We start from the raw sequence: 26,916 nt of genomic DNA, 5'->3' as shown, positions 1-26,916 counted from the left end.
CGTCACGACATCATGTGACAGGCCGGACTATGGAGTGATTGGTGCGGCGTTACAGCTGCTTCCGGGAGTTGTAGCAATGCAATCGTAGTTGGGGGGGGAGAGGAAGTATTGGCAGTAGAGGAGTCTGTGGACCGCATGGGTGGACCGCAACTTTACTGCGGATGCAGCTGAAGGGGCTGAATAATTAAAGACATTTTCCTAAAAAAAATTCCATGTATAATAATAGCCCGGGACAGATTAAAGCTGCAGTTCTGATTTTATAACACCTACTACACGTGGCAGCGTAAATACAGGGTCTCAGTTCCATGGATCATCATAGACCAGAAGGATGATAAAAGTTGTGTCATTCCTCTGGAAACTCATCGGTTTTGGTTTAGGGAGTGGTAGCTTATTGCCTTCCTTATAATCTTATAAACAAAAATGCTGGGGAAAAGCAGCATCTATTCAGCATCTATTCAGAGGGCAGCGCACTGGGGAATGCTGCTGTGGGAGTTCAGTGTGGTATATTTGTATTGTTTCTGGGGATTATTTTGTTTTGTACAGGTATGGGTTGCCACCTTTGACGTCTGTAAAAACCAAACAATGGGGCAGCATGATGATATTGACGGCAGATTAGTGCCACGGGGGTAGGGTTATGGCCTTTGGGGGCATGTTTGTGCTTCTTGGGGCAGGGTTTTAATATTAGAGGTGGCTATTGGCCAGATAATTGTTGATTTCAAACGCGGTCTCTTGTAAATTGGATATGGAAATAAAGATTGATGTTTTATACCTATAATTATGGAGTGAGCTGTTCTTGAAAAATCCCGGAGTTTACTGCTGTAATGGTTGGTGTGGATTTCACAGGGCTCAAAACCGACAGTTGTGACCCGAACTCCCCTAAGAAAGACCAAACTGTTCAGTATATCTGTAGAAATAAGTCAAACAATCTTCACAAACAAACTGTTCTAGTCAAAATGGAACAGGTGGCAAACCTAAGTACAGGGCTACTCTGTACATAGGGCAAATATACTGAAATGTAGAAGCTTGAATTACATACCAACTATTAAAAATATTTAATAAGAAAGTTAATAATAGCATATTCTGTAAATAATGACATAACTTTTTGTTTGAAAGGACAATTTGCTGAATGTACAAATAAGTCTTAATACAGAAACTTTGCATTTGTTACTGTCCCTTTAAGTCTTGAGACAGGTACCCGAGTCTGCGATGCAACGGTTTTTACAGCACGTGCCTAAGATGGTGATGTCACCAAGTGGCACCTGCCACAGGGCAAGAGCTGTGAACCGTTGGAAAGTGACTGTTGGTGTGAGGCGTTTGCTGAGGAGAGAGCGAGGAGGTGTTGCTCAGCGAGAGAATGGAGAAAAAGGAGAAAAAAATGATTATCGATGAAGAATTTGGATCTGGTCCCTTGCAGGGGGTGAAGAGAAGGATGGAGGTGAAAGAGGATCAAGGAGGAAGAAGGGAGAAAAGGAGAAGATCCAAAAAGGAGAAGAAGGAGTTCACGGAGGAAGAATATGGATCTGGTGCCTCGGACGAGGTGAAGAGAAGGATGGAGGCAGAAGAGGATCAAGGAAGACGAAGGGAGAAAAGAAGATCTAAAAAGAGAAGGAGTTCATTGTGAAAGAATATGTATCCGGTCCCTCGGAGGAGGTGATAAGACGGATGGAGACAGAAGAGGATCAAGGAGGAAGAAAGAAGAAAAAGAGACGATCTAAAAAGGAGAAGAAGGAGTTCATGGAGGATGAATTTGGATCCGGTCCCTTGAAGGAGGGGAAGAGAAGGATGGAGGCAGAAGAGGATCAAGGAGGAATAAAGAAGAAGAGGAGAAGATGCCCTAAAAAGCATCAAAAGAAGACTGGAAAGAGGACCAAGAAGGAGACTGCAGCAGGTAAATAGCTACAAAAAAAACTTCTATATGACAGGGATGGCCAATATAGTTTGCCCCAAAAACACTGGCACTATCTCTTTTGGTAAAGATTTGATTTTTTTCTTGCTGAGACACAAGGGGTCTCATCCTTTCATCTGGAATGGCAGTTAGATTTGTCGGTTGGTTGTACACTGCTTTTGTATACAGACCTGTGTTGCATTAACTAGCTGCTATCTATTTCTGTACATCTTGTTAGATACAAAAAAACTTCTATATGACAGGGAATGGCCCATATAGTTTGCCCCAAAACACTGGCACTATCTCTTTTGGTAAAGATTTGATTTTTGTCTTGCTCAGACATAAGGGTTGTCATCCTTTCATCTGGCAAGGCAGTTAGATATGTCGGTTGGTTATACACTGCTTTTGTATACAGACCTGTGTTACATTAACTAGCTGCTATCTATCTCTGTACATCTTGTTAGATACACATATATTCATATTTCACTATTTGCTATTAAAAGTAGAGGGGTTGGTAAAGTATTCATTTTTTGTTTCAACTTACTGCTTTTTTGGGGCATAGATGGGGGCTAAACACAAACCTGTGTTGCATTAACTAGCTGCTATCTATTTCTGTACATCTTGTAGATACAAATATATTCATATTTCACTATTTGCTTCTAAAAGTAGAGGGGTTGGTAAAGTATTCATTTTTGTTTCACCTTACTGCTTTTTTGGGGCATAGATGGGGGCTAAACACAGTTGCCCATAACAAAAAAAAATCAAACATTTAATATTTTTTAACTGGTAGCATATTAGCTTTAGACAACTGCACATTTTCACCTTAGCACATTTGTTAGGAAATGAGCCCTTGAAGCTGTGCTATATTGCACCACTGCAGTTGCTAATAGCCAATCAGCAATTTGTTTAATCTCCCTGCTACATCCTCCCTACCAACATGTTTGAAAGCAAAGATGTGTCTGGTTTGCTGTAGGTAATGGTACTTAATCAGTTCCCTTGTGTGCAGTGATACAGCTCAACAGACTGGGAAACTCTATATTACAATACAATGTTGTCCAAGGTAATTTCTGGTTGGTTGCTATGGCTTATTGGACAGATAGTGTCAGACAGAGCTTCATAGGGCCCCCAGAGAACCTGACCTCAAGGGGTCACTTTTACAGCAGTTAGATGTAGACAGTGCTGAATGGAATAGGCGCATATAGACCTTTAGTGCATATATGAAAGGGCTGATGGAAATTGCCTTTGGCTGGGTCCATGGGGCGACCCTGTGCCCAGTGACACCACTTTCATATTATGTTTCTACTTTTGTCTGATTCAGGAGAAGCTGAATTTTCAGTTGGAAGGAACCATTTGTGTCTGAATATAGGGGTAGCTAAGAGAAAATATGCAGGAATAACATAAAATCAGGGCATATGGCATATGGTCAGTGTTTCTGTTGGTAGAACAGGTGGGTCTGGTCACAAATATCTGCATAAAATATAATAGCTGTTTCTATATCAGGTACCTTATTGGTTTAAAGGGGTTAACTTTTCATATGCAATAGAATGGCTTATTCTAAGCAACTTTTCAATTGGTCTCCATTATTTATTTTTTATAGTTTTTGTAGTTTTAAGTAATTGCCTTTTTCTTCTGACATTTTCAGCTTTCAAATGGGCCACTGACCCATTTGATCTAAAAACAAATGCTCTGTAAAGCTACAAATGTATTGTTATTGCTATGTGCTATTACTCATCTTTTAATTCAGGCCTCTCCTATTCATATTCCAGTCTCTTATTTAAATCAATGCATGGTTGCATGGGTAATTTAGACCCTAGCAACCTGATTGCTAAAAGAGCAAACTAGAAAGCTGCTGAAAAACTTAAAAAACTGCAAATCATAACAAATGAAAACCAATTGCAAATTGTCTCAGAATACCACTCTCTACATCATACTAAATGTTGATTCAAAATGAACAACCCCTTTAAACTTTTCAGAGTGGAAATATGTCTTGTAATTTGTTTAATTAAATGTAGATATTTGCTGTTTTGTAGTAAAGTGTGAGCATTAGTGTAAGTCTCTGTTAAACAAGGATTAGATCCCCAGATGTGATGTCTTATGTGAGTTATATACAGATGTACTGGCCCCATATTCACACACAAACTGTATATCTCAATGTACTTAGATTGTAAGCTCTACAGGGCAGGGATCTTCCTACTGTGTATTTTACCACATGACACTTGATCTCTGTATATTTATACTTATTTAATGCATTTAATATAATGCTTGTCCTTCCTGTGTGAATTTTTCTACTCTGTTACATTGTACAGCGCTGATATACCCTAACAACTCATACTCAGGCAGGTGCACACACTCACTCAGGAAGGTGCACACACTCAGACATATACTCAGACAGGTGCACAGTAAGATTCATACTCAGACAAGTACATAGACGCACACTCTAGCTGATGAACACCTTCAGACTAATACTTGTGCAGGCACACAGACAGATTCAGACATACTGAGGCATGCACATATATTGGCTCAAGTCATTCCCACATACTTTTCTAGGCAGACATATTGTTCAGGCTCAGTATAAGTCCCACTACAGCTAGACAGTGATTGGATAGAATGCAGGGTGAATCCCTTTAGTCTATCCAATCTGTGTGCAACTTTACACTGAGATATAATCAGCAGTGTGTACAGTCAGCAGGCTTGAAACACCTTTACTTCAGCTCTGAAACTCTTTGGGGAGAAGTGCCCACCTTGCCCCTATTTGTGGACACCCCTGCCGGCTACTGACCTCACTGCATTACATTTTAAGCAGGATTAGGGTGAAACTAGGGGTAGGCCAAAGTGACATGTGCCCTTGGTACAACTTTTGGGTGGTGCAAGTGGAGGGGGTGAGAAGAGAACTTTAAAGGGGTTGTTCATCTTTGGTATAACTTTTAGTATGATATAGAGAGTAAGATTCTGAAACAATTTGCAATTGGTTTTCATATTTTATTATTTAAGGTTTTTGAGTTACTTAGCTTTTTGTTCAGCAGCTCTTCAATTTGCATTGTAAGCAATCTGGTAGCTAGGGTCCAAATGACCCTAGCAACCATGCATTGATTTGAAGAAAAGACTGGAATATGAATAGGAGTGGGCCTGAATAGAAAGATGAGTAATAAAAATTCAAAAACAGTGATTGTTCTTGTAGTTTCTATAGTTATCACTAAGGTTGAATCAGATTGTATAGAGGTGTCGTTACTAATCAACAATTTATCCACCAAAAAAGTAGTTACCCCACACTATCCGAATAATTTATTTAATCCAAATTAATTTAAAACAATTGCTACCATTAAAGTGTATTAATTAGTGAAAGTGCTTCGTGCTTCTTATACCATGCGAATGTATGTGATTAAGTAACACTCAATCAATTGATTTTTCAATATACAGTAGATATCAATTAAGTTACAAATTAATTAAAACTGTTTAAGTACTTATGTCAGTCACCAATTAAACTCACAAATTCATTAGTTAAAGTGATTACCTATAATCCAACCAATTGATTTATGAGTTGAGCTATCAGTTAATTATGGTGCAATATAAATTATGTGTGTTTCAAAGTTATCAAAAGGAATGATAAAATAGCCAGCAATTCATGAAATAGAAAGATTGAAAATAGAATAGAGCTGGAGTTGTCCCAAAATCTCCTAAATGAAGCTTTTTAGACCCTGGGACACCACAAGAGGAGAAAGGCAGGACGCTAAGGACTCAAATATTAACTATTCTGTGTGAGAGAGCTATCTAAAAAAATTGCAAATCCCCAGTGCCTTAGAGTAAAAGAGATCTGGAGAATGAAATGCTGCTTTTAAATATCAACCCAATTCATAATTGCTGCTATCAAAGGTCAAATTAAGCAGTGAAGGCTTCTTTAAAATAATTCTAAAATCAATCAAAGCAAAATTAGCAATAACAATATATTTGTAGCCTTACAGAGCATTTGCTTTTTAGAAGGGGACAGCGATGCCCATTTGAAAGCTGCAAAGAATCAGGAGAAAACGGCAAATAATTAAAAAACTAATGAAAACCAATTGAAAAATTGCTTAGAATTGGCCATTCTATAACATACAAAAAGTTACCTTAGAGGTGAACCACCCCTTTAATGTTGAGTGAACAGTGGGTAGGGGACTGATCAGCAGGCATAGGGAGTCAGCACATTGACTGAGGGGTGGCAGTGGGAGGTGTAGTTGCACTGAGTGTGGGCTAATTGCTTGGGGGGGGGGGGTTGATTGCAGTGGTTGGGCTTGACCAAGTAGTATTGCCATGGACACCAATTCTTCCAGCTCTGGGCAGGATGTTTTAAATGGGTAGTTCAAACTTTTAGTATGATACAGATAGTGATATGCTAAGATAAATGCATTTTTTAAAATCAGTTTTTCTTTTGCTCTTGCTCGAAATTTTAGCAGCTATCTAGTTACTAGGGTCCACTTTTCCGTAGCAACCACACTTTATATTCAGACCCTCTCATATTCCAGTTTATAATTCAAATCATTGCCTGGTTGCTAGGGTAATTTGGACCTTAGAAGCCAGACTGCTGAAACTGTAAACTGGAGAGCTGCTGAATAAAAAGCTGAATAACTAAAATACCACAAATAATAAAAAATGAAAACCAATTTCAAATTGTCTCAGAATATCACTCCCCAAATCATACTAAATGCCAACTCCAAGGTCAACAACCACTTTAATAGTTGCTAAAAATACAGCATTTTAAAACTTAACGACCCTGGAGTTGGACGACCCTCAGAGATCCACACACCAGCCACTAGCACTAGTTCTAGGCAGTATATTTCTCATATAAGTTAATGGGAAGCAGCTGCCAGTGGGAAGAACATTCTGACTGCCCTTTATGAGATGTACTATAATTAATATGCCCCGTTGCCATGAACATAATGTGGTTTCATGACACATCCTTATAGCAGTATAACATGATATGATGTTTAATAAATCCAATGTAACCCTTGTGAATACAATTTCTTTATTCCACTAGGAGGAAGTGGCTTGGAGACGACTCAGGCTGATGCTGCAAAGATTAACCCTTTGGATATTAACAACTACGAGTTCTACGGAAAGCTCGGGGAAGGAGCCTTTGCCACTGTGAGTAATGATGGGAACTTCTGGTTCTATTTGATATAAAATAGAAATGAATTGGGGACTATTTTATAATAGGTTTCTGCTGAGTTCTGAACATAACATTTCCAATTAAAATGTTGCAAAAGTAGAGAATAGGTGGCAAAGCATCCCCAGAATTTTCATCTTTTTTGGGGGTGCATGGAGCTTAACTCTGCAGCGCTGGGACAGACTGAGTTGCAAGGGCTGCTCTATTTAGTCATAGGGAGGGTATATACAATATGCAACTGTGTATCAAACCCATAACTGTAGCCATTGTATTGCTATATTTTGGCATGCAATGTTGCTCCTGCTCTCAAGCCTCTCCCTCGACACGTGCTCTCACCGGGCAAGTTTAAAAATAACTTGAAAGCTGTAAATGAAGCTGACCCATCAGTCCAGGCCCCCTGTTCCCCGGGCCACCCCCCAGGTTCTGATTCCTCTATAGTTTTACCACTGGTACCTTTATCTGTTGTGGATCACTGAACTCTTATTTGCTAGTGTAACTGTCACCCTTTTATATGCTGTTGGTTCTCTGTATCTGTATATGCTAAGGTCACCATTCTTTCACTGTAACCTCATTATATTCCTGTTGTTACTGATTAAATGTGATTCCAATTCAGCACAGAAAGCAGTACTGCCATATGCCATTATTATGCCTGCCATAATCCTTCTGCTCTTGTTTATAATTTGGGACATACAAGCTAGGATCTTGCTAGTAGATGCCTATGTGCAGCTCATGTCCCACCTCTCCTGTATGCAGTGTATCAAGTGGAGGCAGCACCATTAAAGAGAGAACCACAATCCTTTCCTAGTGTTGGAGAACACTGATTTAGGCCTCAGGGCCTTGGTAAAATAAAAGATTTCCTGAACAGTAGCCTAACTACTGTGTGTAGGCACCCCCGTAATAAATAACATTGGAGGGCCCAACATGCACACTAATTAAATATTTCCAATAATTGCAGTTATTTAGAATTGGTTCTGGCTCCTAAAACAAAGTAACTTGTTAATAGACCCAGAGATGAACTGACTTCTGCTGTATTATTAGAGTAAGAAGCAAGAGTGACTATATGGACCAGAAAGGGGCAAATACTGCCACCAATCACAAATAATTGTAAAATCACTGAATATGTTTAAAGTGATAATAACAGATTCCTATAAGGAATTTGTCAATATTATTAATAATGCAGCATCCTGCCATTCATTTTTACAAAAGTTCATAAATGCTGCTCTCACACAGTGCTGTTCAGAGAGAGAGAGAGAGAGAGAGAGAGCAGCTCCCTGTGGTCATACTGAGCAGGGACAGTTGACATTTGCATAGGCTGGATGGCAAATATAAACCTTACTCCAGCCTATGGAAGGATCATGCTACCACTAGCGCAGTCTAAATGACACCAGCTGTCTTTACTCTGATAACATTAGCCTGGTCATAGTGTTGGGAGAGGGTAAGGGCAGCTGGGCTAGGGGCAGTGATGTAGCTACGGGGGGAGCGGGGAGGTGAGATTCAACCCGGGCCCTCTCCACCTTGGGGCTTTTCAGAGACCACAGCAAGTTACATTACTGGCTAGGGGTGGCTTAGGCGTATGTGAACCTTTGTGTTAAATGAGCAGTGCGATGCTGAATTATTAGTATTCCGGATAGGATTTCTAATAATGTAATGGAAGTTGCTTAGATTTACATTTTCATGCATTATGCAAAAAGCTTTTTTTTTGGTGGACATCCTCTTGAATAATTAATAAAGGATTTATGAAAAGTTACTGTACATATATGATAAACTCTGATATTTCATCTCTTCTTGGTCCCTTTCTCAGACTGTGTTGGCGACATTACGTGGCAGCAAGAAACATCTCGCCATAAAGATCCAGGAGAAATCAGAGGAGGATTATGACATTATCCTTACAGAATCCGAAATTTTCAAGATTGCCAAGGACAGTCCTTTCCTATGCCATGGCTTGGCTGCTTTCCAATCAGAGGTATAAACTAGTTTGTTTATTTGTGGTTTGTTATACCCTAAGTGCAGACAATTAAACTTTATTGCAGCTAGTCTGTTGCAAATAGAAACTGGACATAGGATGCCTTCCCATTAATTTCTACAATTCTGATGGGATATAAATACTTTGTTATAGAATAGGGTTCAGATCTCCACTGTTACAGTGTTCTTGGACTGCTCTACATTGTATTATTCTATTTTGTGCTTTATTTCTAATTGTTATTTTCCTTTTTCTGCAAAACCAGCATCGCACCTTCCTCGTCCTGGAATACCTGAGTGGGGGAAACCTGGAAGATCTGATAGATGAATCCGGCTACCTGCCAAGGCCCTCTGTAGAGTGAGTTTTAACCCAAACCTAATGCAACTCATGTTTTCTCAACTTGACCTGACATTCATTGTCAATATTTTCTTCTATTAAAAGGTTCTACTCTGCTGAGATAGCATGCGGCCTGGAATTTCTTCATGAGAGGGGAATAGTTCATCGGTAGGTAGAACTCTCCTATCTCACATATTTTTAGTTTATATGAAATTTTCTGATTATATTATGTCATTATTTTTATTATAGTTATTAAAATCATTCTGTACAATTATTGTAAGTAAACCAGATGTACCTTACTTTTGCTACCCTATGTAAGATTTTCTATGGTAGGGATGGATGTAAACAATGAATAGACTGTGTAAAGAATAGTGTAACCTGTGTCAGCAGAAATTAAAAGATAAGAATTTTTTTAGAAAAAAACTATTATATCACTGCTGCCACATGGATTATGAAAACTTACTGCACACTGAAATGTAGTTTAGAATACATTAGAGATCTTTTACCAAAGGTATTTCAGGGGGAATGTTGCTGTTCAATGCAGACACGGTGCTGCTAAAACATGGGATAATTTGACCCTACAAAAAGCAACAATATGCACCATTTCTATATGTAACTGCAGGAACGGCATTGTTCGCCACTGAGAGAACTGGTTAAAGTAAGACCAAAAATGTGTATAAAATAAGTAAAATAGGATATACTGTTGCCATGCACAGGTTAAACTGGAAACTAGTCTTAAAGTAGCTTGCCATCACAAAACCACGTCAAAAGATAATTGCTAGCTGGCACCCCAGGCCATATTCCCTATGTTTTATTTGCTTATTCCTGGGGGAACTTTGATGAACAAATAGGGGTGTTTTACTGTTTTTCACTATAAGATCAACTTTCTCTGGGCTCATGTGTTCTGAACGATAGACCCCAGAAAATTATAGGTACTAGTATCAATATAAAACACCCTACAAACTCTATAGCCCTCTATTCCCTGGTAAACCAGCAGTAGCTAGGCCCTTAGTATGTTGTATGTTTATCGCAATACCTCTGTACGTGCATCTTGTCTTCTTTCTTCTTACTACATGTTTAACTCAAGTGTATCTTATTCAACACCTTTTTTTTTGAAAGACAACTTTTATGTCTCCTAACACATGAATAAATATTTCCTTATCTCAACAACAGCGACCTGAAACCAGAGAACATCTTGCTGGATGAAAAGGGCATATAAGATCTAGACTTCGGTTTGGCAGTGCAGAATGTTTTTGGTGACGTAACCATAAATGGCTGGGCAGGAACACTGCGATATATGGCCCCAGAGGTAAGAAATGCAACTCCATTATATTTACAACATCAGAATAGAGGTGAGTATAAAAAAATACTAAAAAAAATAAATTTCTGTTCAAGATCTTGTGCGGAGCGGACTACAACACGGCTGTGGACTGGTGGTCATTCGGGATCACCATTTGCAGGATGGCTTCCAATATGTTCCCATTTTATGGTGCAAATGATTATGATTTGATCATCTATGAGGAGCCCAACATACCTGAATGGCTGCCTGAAGATCTGAAAGACCTTTTGAAAAAGGTAGGTATGACCAGGGTATAGATGAGTTACAACATAATAAGCAGTAACCAAATACAATGTTTGTATAACACTTCACATGAATCACAAAATGCAAGGTAAATACTATAATATAATCCCAATTCACTTACTGTACATTAAAATGAAGTAAACCATGCACATGCCAAAAACTTGTCAAACACTTTATAATCCTTTATTGAAATGAATGCTACCACTCTACTCGCAGACATAGTTTGTGAAAAAAATCATACTTTAGAGGACATGGACATCTGATTTTCTGTAGATATACCAATACCACAAAACAGATTATTCACGTATGTCATACCATCAGAACTGGAAAGAGAAGCCCCTTTTTAATCACTTAAAGAGATTAAAAAATATTCAATTTAAAGGACAAGTCAAGTCAAAATCACTGGACGGGGAAGGGTTTACAATGTATTAGACACCCCAGTGAATATAACCACTTACCTTAGAACCCAGCATTCCTGTTCTCTGAAATGAAGTGCACAGCCTGGAGTACTATGCTTTGAGCACCACACCTCTATGTCTTCCAGTGTCCCGCAGAGATCCTCTACACTGTCATGAGCAGTGCACTGTCAGACTGGGACACCCAGGGGCCCACAAAACCCTTAGACCAGGGGCCCGCTCAAAACCTTTAGACCAAGGGCCCACTCAAAGTATTATTTTCTTCCTTTCCTCACTCAACCTATTCTCCTAGTGTCTTTTCTTTACATACTATAACCTATTCTTCATCTATTTAGCCTCTTTATTCCTCATAGAAATAGGGAATGGAATGAAATAGGCCAAATCGTTTATGAAGCAGGACGGCCCACTGACACCTTGGCCCACCGGGAGTTTCCTGGTATCCCAGTGAGCGCACATTTGCAATAAAATAAGAATCTGAACTTTAATGTTTATTTAATTTATGTCTTCCAGTGTCCCAGAGATCCTCTACACTGTCATGAGCAGCACACATGTGCAATAAAATAAGAATCTGAAACTTTAATTTATACATTTTCTAAAGTTCAGATTTTGACGTCTAAACATGTGGGCTGTCCTAGGCAGGGTAGAAGATCATAGCAAGACCACCAGAGATGGCAGCTTGGTGTTTAAAAGATAGTACCCTAAGCCATACTCTTTTCTACAAAAAAGAACCACCAGCCCAGTGTCTAAGATAAATGATTATATTTACTGGGTGGCTCATAACACTTGGCACCCTCCACAGAATTTGCCTTGGCTTAAAGAACTTATCATAGCACATATATATCAGCATACTTTAAATTCTAGGATGTGCAGTTACATTAATTGCATTTTGATATCAGACAGTCAAAGCCTATGGTTTTTTACCAGATAATTTTCTGATAGTGCTCAATAAAATAAAATATTGATTGCTATGATAAAGATTCATATATTAAATACACAGCAAATATATTCTTGCTATCAGTGTTATGGTAGTATTGATTAATGGTGATTGAAAAGCCTGAAAGGCTTTATATGACCATTGGTTGCAGCTTCCACTGGTTATTTATGTGGGCTAACATCTGTATTATTCAAATAATTGCTAATTTCTTCTTTAGCTCCTGAATAAACAACCTTATGATCGCCTGGGTGTGCATGGAAATATCAGACACCATCGATTTTATTCATCTATTAATTGGCTGGAACTTGAACAACAACGGATACCACCACCTTTCCAGGTAATATGAATAAGTGCAGGGACTGAGATGGAAATATTGTCCTGTATGAATGTGGCCAAAAAAGAGAAATATATAATATTCAATTGAATTCAAATAGAGCAGAAAAGCTGACCACACATGTTCAGATCCAATCATTTACTGTCACTGGCATATGGACATGATGTGTGGTCATTTGTTACATATGTAGTGTAATTAGCAAAGGCAAGCAAGTAGCAGCCCCCATTCCCATATTTTAACTATTTCTATATAGACTCAGTAACTTGATATCTATGTTTCGGGTTTATAATACTGTAAAGTATATCTTAAAAATAAATGTGGAAATTATTAATGAGTGAAATTGTTTGTATATTTTTGTAGCATGCAGAGGAACATTTAAGGAAAATTCATTGGAAAGGCTATGTCAACTTTGGATGTCTTGATCCCCGGCCCCACCTCAAAGGAGCAAATAACAATTGAAGGTTTTTCCTTCCTTAACGCCATTTGGCAAAAGGACTAAACCACCTGTCCCAGTTCTAGTTCCAGCATTTCGTTTGCCACTTAAGATTTTAAAAATTTAAAGGAGAAAAAAAGAAGGTGAAAGAAGAGAGGTGAGTAGAGGAGATAGGGAAAGAGTCCACACAGTCCAAAGAAAGAAGTGGAGAAGAGAAGAAGAGGACAAGAAAGAAAAGAGAAGATGAAAGAAGAGCAAAGAGGAGAATGAGAAAAGAGAAGAAAAAGGAGGAAGAGGAGGAAAGGTGAGAAAGAGGATAGAGAAGTTAGGGAGTAAACATGGTCCAGGAGAAGAAAGAATAACGATGAGGAAAGAAGATAGGAAAAAGAGGGCAGAAAAGAAGAGAAGCAGAGAAAAAAAGGAGAGAATAGAATAGATCTGGGAAGAAGAACAGCAGAGATAGAAAAGGAAGAGGTGGAGAGAAAGAGAAGGGGGAGATTAGAAGGAGAGGGTGTGAGATGAGAGAGATGGCAAGGAATGCAGAGTAAGGGAAGACTGTGTAGAGGGTGATAGAGGGAGAGAGTTTGGATGAGTGAGAAAAAGGGAAGAGGGGAAGGGCTGCAGATCAATGATGTGAGAAAGGCAAGAGCATACAATAGAGTAGAAGAAATAGTAAGACAATGATCAAAGGAAGGAAGAGGGTGGGAAGAACAAACATTAGAGAAGAAGGGCGGAGGAACAGTAGATGAGAGAAAAAGAAAGGGGAGAGGTTTGCATAGGAGAGAAGAAAGGATGATGAAGATGAGGGAGGTGAGCAGCAAAGAAGGGATAGTGAAAGAGGTTGGGACAAGTGGAACGTATGAGAAAGAGACGGGAAGGATGGCTGAGAGAACATGAAGAGAGGGAGGAAAGAGGTAAAAACAAACCAAAAGAACGAATATAAAAAGGGGAAAAAAAAAGAAGTAAAAAACTTTGGAAAACAGGGAGGAGAGAGATGAGACAGGGAATGGGGCTGTTAGCATAATTAGTCATTATTAACTGGCAGCAATACTCACTTAAGTAACAGGGTTGATCCGGGACAGTTGTCTGATTGCCTTTTTGGAGTCGGAAGCAGGAGTTATTTCCCATTTGATTGCCAGGAAAGGGGTTTTTCGCTATCCGCTCTGGAGTCTAACTTATTATGAAGCAGATAACTAGGCGGAGGTAAGGAGTAAGTATGAATGAGTGCTGATAGTGAAACTCATGGGCCCACCATGAGAAAAATTTTAGCCACTGTAGAGATATATCAGTTGAAAAGAACATGTGGGGCGTGGCAAGGAAGTTAAAGAAATTTGTGTGGAGTAAAAGACTAAGGGTTCCAACACGACAGGTCCGGGGAACCTAGTTGTTGGAGGTTATGGAGAAGTTTGCAGGGATAAGAATTTGATGAGAAGGTTAGGAGGTGATGACTAAAGGAAAGGTAAGACTTGTGCCAGTGAATGCAGTGATCTCTGCATGATGACAGCCAAGAATCCGCTCCTCCTGCTGCTCAATGTGCCTGCACTCGAATTCCATTGCCACGGCTTCGGATACAAGAAGACACAGGAATTTCAGTGCGAAATGCAAAATTTTGTATTTTCAGCCCAAATCGTCGTGGTCTGCTGGCAACCTGAGCCCAGGAATGTAAATTTAGGTGCAGGCGCCAGACAACGCAGCCAGGCATGACAGAATTCTTGGCCTGCGTTTCTCCGCAGAGCTCTGCATCAATGGCACTAACCCAGCACGAAGGGAAGGTGGTGGTCGGGAAAAGAGGCAGGGGGAGAATACTTTTAAATAATTCTCATATAGTATGCCATTTATTTTAGGCATGTGTTTTGTAAAAACAATGAGTTTTGTAACAATAAGGCCAAAAATTGATCTGAAACATCGAAATATACAATTGTTAAAAAGTGATCGATGATGATAGTATTATCTGCTGTAAACTTCCTCAATGCGAGTGCTTTTTCCAGAGGTGATCAAAGGATAGTGTCCTCCCTTTTAATCATAACTTGAGTGATGCTGTTAAATCTCTATACACATACAGGATTTTCTTTTTCTTAAAATCTGGTAAAATAAATAAAAAATTTACTATAACAATAGTAAATTGTATTCTTGAGTAGTTGTTGTTGTTTTCTATCAGGTGCGGAACCGAGTGATGTTTTCGGCAGTTTAGGTTGGCGAGACTAACCGAGAAGGCATTAGGAGCGAACTGTCAACGGTCTAAACACCGGCAAATATCGAATCACCAAAGTGAACACTAGTAAAATTACAACACAAGAGGGACTTTGAGTACGCATATTTGACAATTGTGCCGAAGCCAATGAAACTATGAAAAAATTTGTCAATCACACACAATTGCAGTGGGCAGCGGTGACAAGGTTGTAAACCTTAAGTGGCAAATGGACATGTAATTTAATTCTGGGAAAGGAACACACTGCATTGGATAGGAAAACACGAGGGGTGATTGTGCACTAGGCACTATTGCACTTTGCTCACTGTAAGATCAACCCTCGAAAAAGTTTGACTGAATAAAGGGAATGTGAAGGAATGAAGAGGAATGCACGACATCACAATGGTTGACTGGTCTACAGTGAGGATTTGCCGTATCTGGCTTGTAAGAAATTTAAAGATGTGTAAAGAGCTGCCAGGTCTGACCTTAACCCTTGAATACCAAAGTCATGTGCTCTTCAGGGTCTGTTTGCCTGTATGTTTGACCTTATCCACACTAGACCATTAAGAGATACTACAAATAGGCATACGAATGATCTTCTATACAAGACATCAGGAAAAATACTAAATGTTAATGCTGTCCGTTTCCTGTGATCTCACCTTTATTAGTATACTCTGATGAGCATATGGAAGAGCAGTGTCCTCATGGGATTACACAACTGAACAGACACAGTCACACGGGCCTGTGTCAATCAAAAGGTGCTTTTGCACTTAAAGGAGAAAAGGCTTGGATGCACTTGGGGTGCGCAAATGGTTAGGCACCCCAAGTGATTGTAATTTGGACTTACTGAAACCCCAGGCCCTCACAGAAAACTGTACCGAGCCAGGTTATATCAGTGAGCACATCCAAGTGCAAAAGCCTTCCCTTTCCTTTAACTATCTCATTGAGATCATAAGCTGTAATTTGAGACAAGATTGGAAATGATGACTAAATAAAGCCAAGTAAAATGGTATCTACGCTGCTACTTCTAATAGTTGATATTTAGCTCGAATGTATTTGTCTAAGCTCTATTTTATACTTGAATTAAACCTGGATACAGCAATTCGGTTCCAGCTTCTTTTCAGTCAATGTGCTCCTAGTTCCTCTGTTTCCCTTGTACTTACAGCTTTTGATTCCAGTGTTCAGTTCTGGACATTATAATAGTAGGAACACACAGGGCATATTAGAAAGTAGATGTGAGCAAGAGTTTAAAGCAAGGATTTTCATCAACATACAAAAATATATACATTTTCATTATAGGTAGTAATAAGACACAGCTATTTCTGTTGTTATCCTTCCTAGATAATATTCATTGAAAGTTTTACAACTGAATAATGAAACCAATAATAATAGATAATTAATCAGTCAGCAATCTAAGTTGCGTAGCACCATAAATAATGTGGAATGTGGTCTACGCTCTGCAAGGTGTAAATGATAATCTTATGTGTAATAATTTAAGCTCACTATCTTTTTCTGCAATATATACTTTATTAATTATTTTAAATGACAAAGATTGCCAACTGGGCTAAACATAGGGGGGCGATTCACTAACATAGGAGTGATAGGATCGATAGTAATAAAAACTTCGTGAATTCGAAGTATTTTTTGGCTACTCGACATCGAATGGCTACTTCGACCTTCGACTGTCGAAATCGAAGCGATTTCGAGTTAAAAATCGTTCGATATGCTTATCGACCAGTTCGAATAGTCAAAGTACTTGTCGTCTTTAAAAAAAACTTCGACCTATCCCTAGTTCGGCCAGTATAAAAGCTACCGAGAAGTAATGTTACCTATGTGGGAAGGTCCCATAGGCTTGCCCTTACTTTTTTTGATCGAGATATTCTTCGATCGTTGGATTACAATCCTTCGAATCGTTCGATTCGAAGGATTTTACGTTCGGTCGAAGGAATAATCGATCGTTCGAATCGCACTATTTGGCTAAATCCTTCGACTTGAATTCGAAGTCGAAGGGATTTTAAGTTCCTTAGTCGAATATCGGGGTTAATTAACCCTGGATATTCGACACTTAGTGAATGACAGCCTTAGCTTTAAGTCAGCATCCAGCATAAAAGACACAGACAAGAAGCGCTGGCCTTCGCTGAAATACCTGTATTGGTAGAAACTGTACAGGCCCTTTTTGGTTTTGGGGGGCTCTCATTTCTTTTCTGCAGTACCAGTCTTTTGATACGGTTTCGGTATGGATTATCATTCTTCCACCCAACTGGAATGGATATATGATTAAGCTCGCCCTGTTCCGCCATATTCCTTGTATGATGCCTAAGGACGGTAGTCGGATGCCCTGTAGCCCCCGGGCCCCATGGTAATTCACTGTGGATTAAGAAGCAGGAACAGATCACCCCTGGGTGTTTCCACGGAATTTCCAAAGCACACTTACACACGCATCCCACCCTCTCGGGTTTCGGAAAAAGGAAGAATGGACTGCCAAATAATGTAAAAGACTGATTGAAAGCGGCGCTATTTTTTTTCAGAGCCCTGCACCCCCTCCATGTCTGACGTTCCCTTTAGCTCATTGTTTTCCGTCTATATTATCGGGCCTGATCAGTTTTCCTAATCTCAACTTGATGCGAACTCCAGCATCAGGTTGTGGGATCCGCTTCTCTAACTATGTTTAGTGTCTTAATAGAGTATGCTGATTATTTGACGCTCGACAGGCCGACGGGTAACCTGCCTCAAGGCATGCGGGGCGGCTTCGGGCAGTGGAGGGTAATCTGTGTGGTCGTCTAGACCACTGCATGGCTATCGAAAGATAAGACGTCCACTGGGAGTGGCAAACAGGACTTATCCGGTCTTCGATCCAACACACGGAAGGCTCCCACGTTGGGCCGTGTCGCCACCAGTCAGGAATGGAAATGAACTTAGAGCAATAACAATATATTTTGTAGCCTCACAGGCAGCATTTGCCTTTTTAGAAGGAGACAGGCGATGCCCCATTTGAAAGCGCAAAAGAAATCAGAGAGTCAAAAGGGCAAAATAATTAAAAAACTAATGAAAACCCAATTGAAAAAATTGGCTTAGAATTGGCCATTCTATATACATACAAAAAAGTTACCTTTAGCAGGTGAACCACCCCTTTAATGTCGAGTCCGGATCGGTGTGAAAGTGAGGTAGGGACCTGATCATCAGTCAATTAGGAGTCAAGCACACTGGACTGGAGAGAGTGGCAGATGGGAGGTACATGATAGTTGCCAGCTGAGTGTCGGGACTAATTGCTTGGGGGGGGGGGTTGATTGCAATGGTTGGGCTTGACCAAGTAGTATTGCCATGGACACCAATTCTTCCAGCTCTGGGCAGGATGTTTTAAATGGGTAGTTCAAACTTTTAGTATGATACAGATAGTGATATGCTAAGATAAATGCATTTTTTAAAAATCAGTTTTTCTTTTGCTCTTGCTCGAAATTTTAGCAGCTATCTAGTTACTAGGGTCCACTTTTCCGTAGCAACCACACTTTATATTCAGACCCTCTCATATTCCAGTTTATAATTCAAATCATTGCCTGGTTGCTAGGGTAATTTGGACCTTAGAAGCCAGACTGCTGAAACTGTAAACTGGAGAGCTGCTGAATAAAAAGCTGAATAACTAAAATACCACAAATAATAAAAAATGAAAACCAATTTCAAATTGTCTCAGAATATCACTCCCCAAATCATACTAAATGCCAACTCCAAGGTCAACAACCACTTTAATAGTTGCTAAAAATACAGCATTTTAAAACTTAACGACCCTGGAGTTGGCGACCCCTCAGAGATCCACACACCAGCCACTAGCACTAGTTCTAGGCAGTATATTTCTCATATAAGTTAATGGGAAGCAGCTGCCAGTGGGAAGAACATTCTGACTGCCCTTTATGAGATGTACTATAATTAATATGCCCCGTTGCCATGAACATAATGTGGTTTCATGACACATCCTTATAGCAGTATAACATGATATGATGTTTAATAAATCCAATGTAACCCTTGTGAATACAATTTCTTTATTCCACTAGGAGGAAGTGGCTTGGAGACGACTCAGGCTGATGCTGCAAAGATTAACCCTTTGGATATTAACAACTACGAGTTCTACGGAAAGCTCGGGGAAGGAGCCTTTGCCACTGTGAGTAATGATGGGAACTTCTGGTTCTATTTGATATAAAATAGAAATGAATTGGGGACTATTTTATAATAGGTTTCTGCTGAGTTCTGAACATAACATTTCCAATTAAAATGTTGCAAAAGTAGAGAATAGGTGGCAAAGCATCCCCAGAATTTTCATCTTTTTGGGGGTGCATAGAGCTTAACTCTGCAGCGCTGGGACAGACTGAGTTGCAAGGGCTGCTCTATTTAGTCATAGGGAGGGTATATACAATATGCAACTGTGTATCAAACCCATAACTGTAGCCATTGTATTGCTATATTTTGGCATGCAATGTTGCTCCTGCTCTCAAGCCTCTCCCTCGACACGTGCTCTCACCGGGCAAGTTTAAAAATAACTTGAAAGCTGTAAATGAAGCTGACCCAGCAGTCCAGGCCCCCTGTTCCCCGGGCCACCCCCCAGGTTCTGATTCCTCTATAGTTTTACCACTGGTACCTTTATCTGTTGTGGATCACTGAACTCTTATTTGTTAGTGTAACTGTCACCCTTTTATATGCTGTTGGTTCTCTGTATCTGTATATGCTAAGGTCACCATTCTGTCACTGTAACCTCATTATATTCCTGTTGTTACTGATTAAATGTGATTCCAATTCAGCACAGAAAGCAGTACTGCCATATGCCATTATTATGCCTGCCATAATCCTTCTGCTCTTGTTTGTAATTTGGGACATACAAGCTAGGATCTTGCTAGTAGATGCCTATGTGCAGCTCATGTCCCACCTCTCCTGTATGCAGTGTATCAAGTGGAGGCAGCACCACTTAAAGAGAGAACCACAATCCTTTCCTAGTGTTGGAGAACACTGATTTAGGCCTCAGGGCCTTGGTAAAATAAAAGATTTCCTGAACAGTAGCCTAACTACTGTGTGTAGGCACCCCCGTAATAAATAACATTGGAGGGCCCAACATGCACACTAATTAAATATTTCCAATAATTGCAGTTATTTAGAATTGGTTCTGGCTCCTAAAACAAAGTAACTTGTTAATAGACCCAGAGATGAACTGACTTCTGCTGTATTATTAGAGTAAGAAGCAAGAGTGACTATATGGACCAGAAAGGGGCAAATACTGCCACCAATCACAAATAATTGTAAAATCACTGAATATGTTTAAAGTGATAATAACAGATTCCTATAAGGAATTTGTCAATATTATTAATAATGCAGCATCCTGCCATTCATTTTTACAAAAGTTCATAAATGCTGCTCTCACACAGTGCTGTTCAGAGAGAGAGAGAGAGAGCAGCTCCCTGTGGTCATACTGAGCAGGGACAGTTGACATTTGCATAGGCTGGATGGCAAATATAAACCTTACTCCAGCCTATGGAAGGATCATGCTAACACTAGCCCAGTCTAAATGACACCAGCTGTCTTTACTCTGATAACATTAGCCTGGTCATAGTTTTGGGAGAGGATAAGGGCAGCTGGGCTAGGGGCAGTGATGTAGCTACGGGGGGAGCGGGGAGGTGAGATTCAACCCGGGCCCTCCACCTTGGGGCTTTTCAGAGACCAGAGCAAGTTACATTACTGGCTAGGGGTGGTTTAGGCGTATGTGAACCTTTGTGTTAAATGAGCAGTGCGGTACTGAATTATTAGTATTCCGGATAGGATTTCTAATTATGCAATGGAAGTTGCTTAGATTTACATTTTCATTCATTATGCAAAAAGCTTTTTTTGGTGGACATCCCCTTGAATAATTAATGAAGGATTTATGGAAAGTTACTGTACATATATGATAAACTCTGATATTTCATCTCTTCTTGGTCCCTTTCTCAGACTGTGTTGGCGACATTACGTGGCAGCAAGAAACATCTCGCCATAAAGATCCAGGAGAAATCAGAGGAGGATTATGACATCATCCTTACAGAATCCGAAATTTTCAAGATTGCCAAGGACAGTCCTTTCCTATGCCATGGCTTGGCTGCTTTCCAATCAGAGGTATAAACTAGTTTGTTTATTTGTGGTTTGTTATACCCTAAGTGCAGACAATTAAACTTTACTGCAGCTAGTCTGTTGCAAATAGAAACAGGCCATAGGGTGCCTTCCCAATTCTGATGGGATATAAAATATAGAATAGGGTTCAGATCTCCACTGTTACAGTGTTCTTGGACTGCTCTACATTGTATTATTCCATTTTGTGCTTTATTTCTAATTGTTATTTTCCTTTTTCTGCAAAACCAGCATCGCGCCTTCCTCGTCCTGGAATACCTGAGTGGGGGAAACCTGGAAGATCTGATAGATGAATCCGGCTACCTGCCAAGGCCCTCTGTAGAGTGAGTTTTAACCCAAACCTAATGCAACTCATGTTTTCTCAACTTGACCTGACATTCATTGTCAATATTTTCTTCTATTAAAAGGTTCTACTCTGCTGAGATAGCATGCGGCCTGGAATTTCTTCATGACAGGGAAATTGTTCATCGGTAGGTAGAACTCTCCTATCTCACATATTTTTAGTTTATATGACATTTTCTGATTATATTATGTCATTATTTTTATTATAGTTATTAAAATCATTCTGTACAATTATTGTAAGTAAACCAGATGTACCTTACTTTTGCTACCCTATGTAAGATTTTCTATGGTAGGGATGGATGTAAACAATGAATAGACTGTGTAAAGAATAGTGTAACCTGTGTCAGCAGAAATTAAAAGATAAGAATTTTTTTAGAAAAAAACTATTATATCACTGCTGCCACATGGATTATGAAAACTTACTGCACACTGAAATGTAGTTTAGAATACATTAGAGATCTTTTCCCAAAGGTATTTCAGGGTGAATGTTGCTGTTCAATGCAGACACGGTGCTGCTAAAACATGGGATAATTTGACCCTACAAAAAGCAACAATATGCACCATTTCTATATGTAACTGCAGGAACGGCATTGTTCGCCACTGAGAGAACTGGTTAAAAGTAAGACCAAAAATGTGTATAAAATAAGTAAAATAGGATATACTGTTGCCATGCACAGGTTAAACTGGAAACTAGTCTTAAAGTAGCCAAAAATTAGATGTCTGCCTGCCATCACAAAACCACGTCAAAAGATATAATTGCTAGCTGGCACCCCAGGCCATATTCTCAATGTTTTTTGCTTATTCCTGGGGAACTTTGATGAACAAATAGGGGTGTTTTACTGTTTTTCACTATAAGATCAACTTTCTCTGGGCTCATGTGTTCTGAACGATAGACCCCAGAAAATTATAGGTACTAGTATCAATATAAAACACCCTACAAACTCTATAGCCCTCTATTCCCTGGTAAACCAGCAGTAGCTAGGCCCTTAGTATGTTGTATGTTTATCGCAATAACTCTGTACGTGCATCTTGTCTTCTTTCTTCTTGCTACCTTAACATGTTTAACTCAAGTCTATCTTATTCAACACCTTCTTTTTTTGAAAGACAACTTTTATGTCTCCTAACACATAAATAAATATTTCCTTATCTCAACAACAGCGACCTGAAACCAGAGAACATCTTGCTGGATGAAAAGGGTCATATAAAGATCTCAGACTTCGGTTTGGCAGTGCAGAATGTTTTTGGTGACGTAACCATCAATGGCTGGGCAGGAACACTGCGATATATGGCCCCAGAGGTAAGAAATGCAACTCCATTATATTTACAAAATCAGAATAGAGGTGAGTATTAAAAAAATACTAAAAAAAATAAATTTCTGTTCAAGATCTTGTGCGGAGCGGACTACAACACGGCTGTGGACTGGTGGTCATTCGGGATCACCACTTGCAGGATGGCTTCCAATATGTTCCCATTTTATGGTGCAAATGATTATGATTTGATCATCTATGAGGAGCCCAACATCCCTGAATGGCTGCCTGAAGATCTGAAAGACCTTTTGAAAAAGGTAGGTATGACCAGGGTATAGATGAGTTACAACATAATAAGCAGTAACCAAACAAAATGTTTGTATAACACTTCACATGAATCAAAATGCTAGTGTCAAAAATTCAGGTAAATACTATAATATAATCCCAATTCACTCACATTAAAATGAAGTAAACCATGCACATGCCAAAAACTTGTCAAAACAGTTTATAATCCTTTATTGAAATGAATGCTACCACTCTACTCGCAGACATAGTTTGTGAAAAAAAAATCATACTTTAGAGGACACGGACATCTGATTTTCTGTAGATATCCAATACCGCAAAACAGATTATTCATGTATGTCATACAATCAGAACTGGAAAGAGAAGCCCCTTTTTAATCCACTTAAAGAGATTAAAAAAATATTCAATTTAAAGTACAAGTCAAGTCAAAATCACTGGATGGGGAAGGGTTCCAATGTATTAGACACCCCCAGTGAATATAACCACTTACCTTAGAACCCCAGCATTCCTGTTCTCTGAAGTGAAGTGCACAGACCTGGAGTACTATGCTTTGAGCACCACACCTCTATGTCTTCCAGTGTCCCAGAGATCCTCTACACTGTCATGAGCAGTGCACTGTGCAGGGGCCCACAAAAACCCTTAGACCAGGGGCCCACTCAAAAACCTTTAGACCAAGGGCCCACTCAAAGTATTATTTTCTTCCTTTCCTCACTCAACCTATTCTCCTAGTGTCTTTTCTTTACATACTATAACCTATTCTTCCATCTATTTAGCCTCTTTATTCTCATAGAAATAGGGAATGGACATGAAATAAGCCAAATGTTTAGAAGCAGGAGGCCCACTGACACCTTGTCCCACCGGGAGTTTTCCTGGTATCCCGGTGAGCGCACATGTGCAATAAAATAAGAATCTGAACTTTAATTTTATTTAATTTATGTCTTCCAGTGTCCCAGAGATCCTCTACACTGTCATGAGCAGCACACATGTGCAATAAAATAAGAATCTGAACTTTAATTTATACATTTTCTAAAGTTCAGATTTTGACTCTAAACATGTGGGCTGTCCTAGGCAGGGTAGAAGATCATAGCAAGACCACCAGAGATGGCAGCTTGGTGTTTAAAAGATAGTACCCTAAGCCATACTCTTTTCTACAAAAAGAACCACCAGCCCAGTGTCTAAGATAAATGATTATATTTACTGGGTGGCTCATAACACTTTGGCACCCTCCACAGAATTTGCCTTGGCTTAAAGAACTTATCATAGCACATATATATCAGCATACTTAAATTCTAGGATGTGCAGTTACATTAATTGCATTTGATATCAGACAGTCAAAGCCTATGTTTTTTACCAGATAATTTTCTGATAGTGCTCAATAAAATAAAATATTGATTGCTATGATAAAGATTCATATATTAAATACACAGCAAATATATTCTTGCTATCAGTGTTATGGTAGTATTGATTAATGTGATTGAAAAGCCTGAAAGGCTTATATGACCATTGGTTGCAGCTTCACTGGTTATTTATGTGGGCTAACATCTGTATTATTCAAATAATTGCTAATTTCTTCTTTAGCTCCTGAATAAACAACCTTATGATCGCCTGGGTGTGCATGGAAATATCAGACACCATCGATTTTATTCATCTATTAATTGGCTGGAACTTGAACAACAACGGATACCACCACCTTTCCAGGTAATATGAATAAGTGCAGGACTGAGATGGAAATATTGTCCTGTATGAATGTGCCAAAAAGAGAAAATATATAATATTCAATTGAATTCAAATAGAGCAGAAAGCTGACCACACATGTTCAGATCCAATCATTTACTGTCACTGGCATATGACATGATGTGTGGTCATTTGTTACATATGTAGTGTATTAGCAAAGGCAAGCAAGTAGCAGCCCCATTCCCATATTTTAACTATTTCTATATAGACTCAGTAACTTGATATCTATGTTTTCGGGTTTATATACTGTAAAGTATATCTTAAAAATAAATGTGGAAATTATTAATGAGTGAAATTGTTTGTATATTTTTGTAGCCATCAGAGGAACATTTAAGGAAAATTCATGGAAAGGCTATGTCAACTTTGGATGTCTTGATCCCCGGCCCCACCTCAAAGGAGCAAATAACAATTGAAGGTTTTTCCTTCCTTAACGCCATTTGGCAAAAGGACTAAACCACCTGTCCCAGTTCTAGTTCCAGCATTTCGTTTGCCACTTAAGATTTTAAAAATTTAAAGGAGAAGAAAAAGAGAGAGGTGAAAGAAGAGAGAGAGTAGAAAGAAAGAAAGAGAGAAGAGAAGAGAGGAAGAGAAAGAGGAGATGAGAAAGAGAGAGGATTAGAGACATAGAGAGAAGATAGGACAAGAAGAAGAGATAGAGGGAAGACTGTGTAGAGGGTGTGAATAGAGGGAGGAGAGTTTGGATACGAGTGAGGAAAAGCAGAGAAGAGGGAAGGGCTGCAGATCAATGAGTAGAGAAGAGGCAAGAGCATACAATAAGTAGAATGAATAGGTAAGACAAAATGATCAAGGAGGGACAAACATTAGAGAGGGAGGACAGTAGAAGAGAAGAAAGGGAGAGGATTTGATAGCAGTGAGAGAAGAGATGATGAGGATGGGAGAGGTGAGAAGACAAAGAAGGATAGTGAAGAGGTGGGACAAGTGGAAAGTATAGAGAGAGGGGAAGGAAATGGGTGAGAGAACATGAGAGAGGGGAGGAAAGAGGTAACAAGAGACAAGGGAGGAGTAAATGAAAGGGAGGAAGAGAGATGAGACGAGGGATGGGGCTGTTAGGATAATTATCTATTAACTGGCAGCAATACTCTTAGTAAAAGGTTGATCCAGGGACTTGTCTGATTGCCATTTTGGAGTCAGGAAGGAATTTTTTCCCCTTCTGTTGCCAGGAGGGGTTTTTCGCCTTCCTCTGGATCAACTTATTTGTAGCTAGATAACTAGGAAGGTAGGTAAGGAGTAAGTATGAATGAGTGCTGAATGAAACTCATGGCCACCATCAGAAAAATTTAGCCCCTGTAGAGATATATCAGTGAAAAGACATGTGGGGTTGGCAAGGAGTTCAAAGAAATTTGTGTGGAGTAAAGAGCTTAAGGGTTTCAACGACAGGTCCCGGGGAACCTAGGTTGTGGAGGTTAATGGAGAAGTTGCAGGGCAAAGACATTGATTAGAGGTTAGAGGTGGTGACTAAAGGAAAGGTAAGACTTGTGCCAGTGGATGCAGATCTCTGCAGAGACAGGCCAAGAATCCGCTCCTCCACTGCTGCTCAATGTGCCTGCACCCGAATACATTGCCACGGCTCGGATACAGACAGACACATCGGATTTCAGTGCCGAAATGCAAAATTTTGTATTTCACGCCAAAATCCGTCGTGTCTGCCTGCACCTGAGCCAAGGCAATGTATTCTGGTGCAGGCCCAACAAGCAGCAACGGATGAGCAGATTCTTGGCCTGCGTTTCTCCGCAGAGCTCTGCATCAAATGGCACTAACCCAGGAGAGGAAGGTGGTGGTGGAAAACAGCAGGGGAGAACTTTAAAATAATTTCATATTAGTATGCCATTATTTAGATTTTTGAAAAATGAGTTCTGTAACAAACAAAACATGAATTCTGTTTTCTTACAAATCTGGAAAATAAATAAAATTACTTAAAAAAGT

General features: G+C 39.5%; 2 protein-coding genes and 1 long non-coding RNA gene across 3 annotated transcripts; all 3 read left to right on the top strand.

The window, feature by feature from the left end:
• Positions 1 to 40: 40 nt before the first annotated feature.
• On the top strand, positions 41 to 25,495 carry LOC121398844 (protein kinase C delta type-like). The gene is made up of 9 exons (XM_041578283.1): positions 41 to 1,888; positions 6,897 to 7,003; positions 8,827 to 8,988; positions 9,251 to 9,342; positions 9,427 to 9,489; positions 22,847 to 22,985; positions 23,073 to 23,252; positions 24,817 to 24,936; positions 25,288 to 25,495. The coding sequence occupies exons 1-9, from the start codon at positions 1,663 to 1,665 to the stop codon at positions 25,423 to 25,425; spliced, it is 1,227 nt and encodes a 408-aa protein (XP_041434217.1). The 5' UTR covers positions 41 to 1,662; the 3' UTR covers positions 25,426 to 25,495.
• LOC121398848 (protein kinase C theta type-like) lies at positions 10,552 to 12,602 on the top strand. Its single transcript, XM_041578287.1, has 3 exons — positions 10,552 to 10,630; positions 10,717 to 10,896; positions 12,471 to 12,602. The coding sequence occupies exons 1-3, from the start codon at positions 10,619 to 10,621 to the stop codon at positions 12,597 to 12,599; spliced, it is 321 nt and encodes a 106-aa protein (XP_041434221.1). The 5' UTR covers positions 10,552 to 10,618; the 3' UTR covers positions 12,600 to 12,602.
• LOC121398851 lies at positions 19,011 to 21,813 on the top strand. The gene is made up of 4 exons (XR_005964548.1): positions 19,011 to 19,361; positions 21,173 to 21,334; positions 21,578 to 21,669; positions 21,754 to 21,813. It is a non-coding gene; the product is annotated as an uncharacterized LOC121398851 (long non-coding RNA).
• Positions 25,496 to 26,916: the final 1,421 nt, after the last annotated feature.

This window comes from Xenopus laevis, chromosome 9_10S (assembly GCF_017654675.1).
Source record: "Xenopus laevis strain J_2021 chromosome 9_10S, Xenopus_laevis_v10.1, whole genome shotgun sequence".
Taxonomy (NCBI): Eukaryota; Metazoa; Chordata; class Amphibia; order Anura; family Pipidae; genus Xenopus; species Xenopus laevis.
The sequence above is the reverse complement of the archived record's forward strand: the minus strand, read 5'-3'. Positions and strand labels throughout refer to the sequence as shown.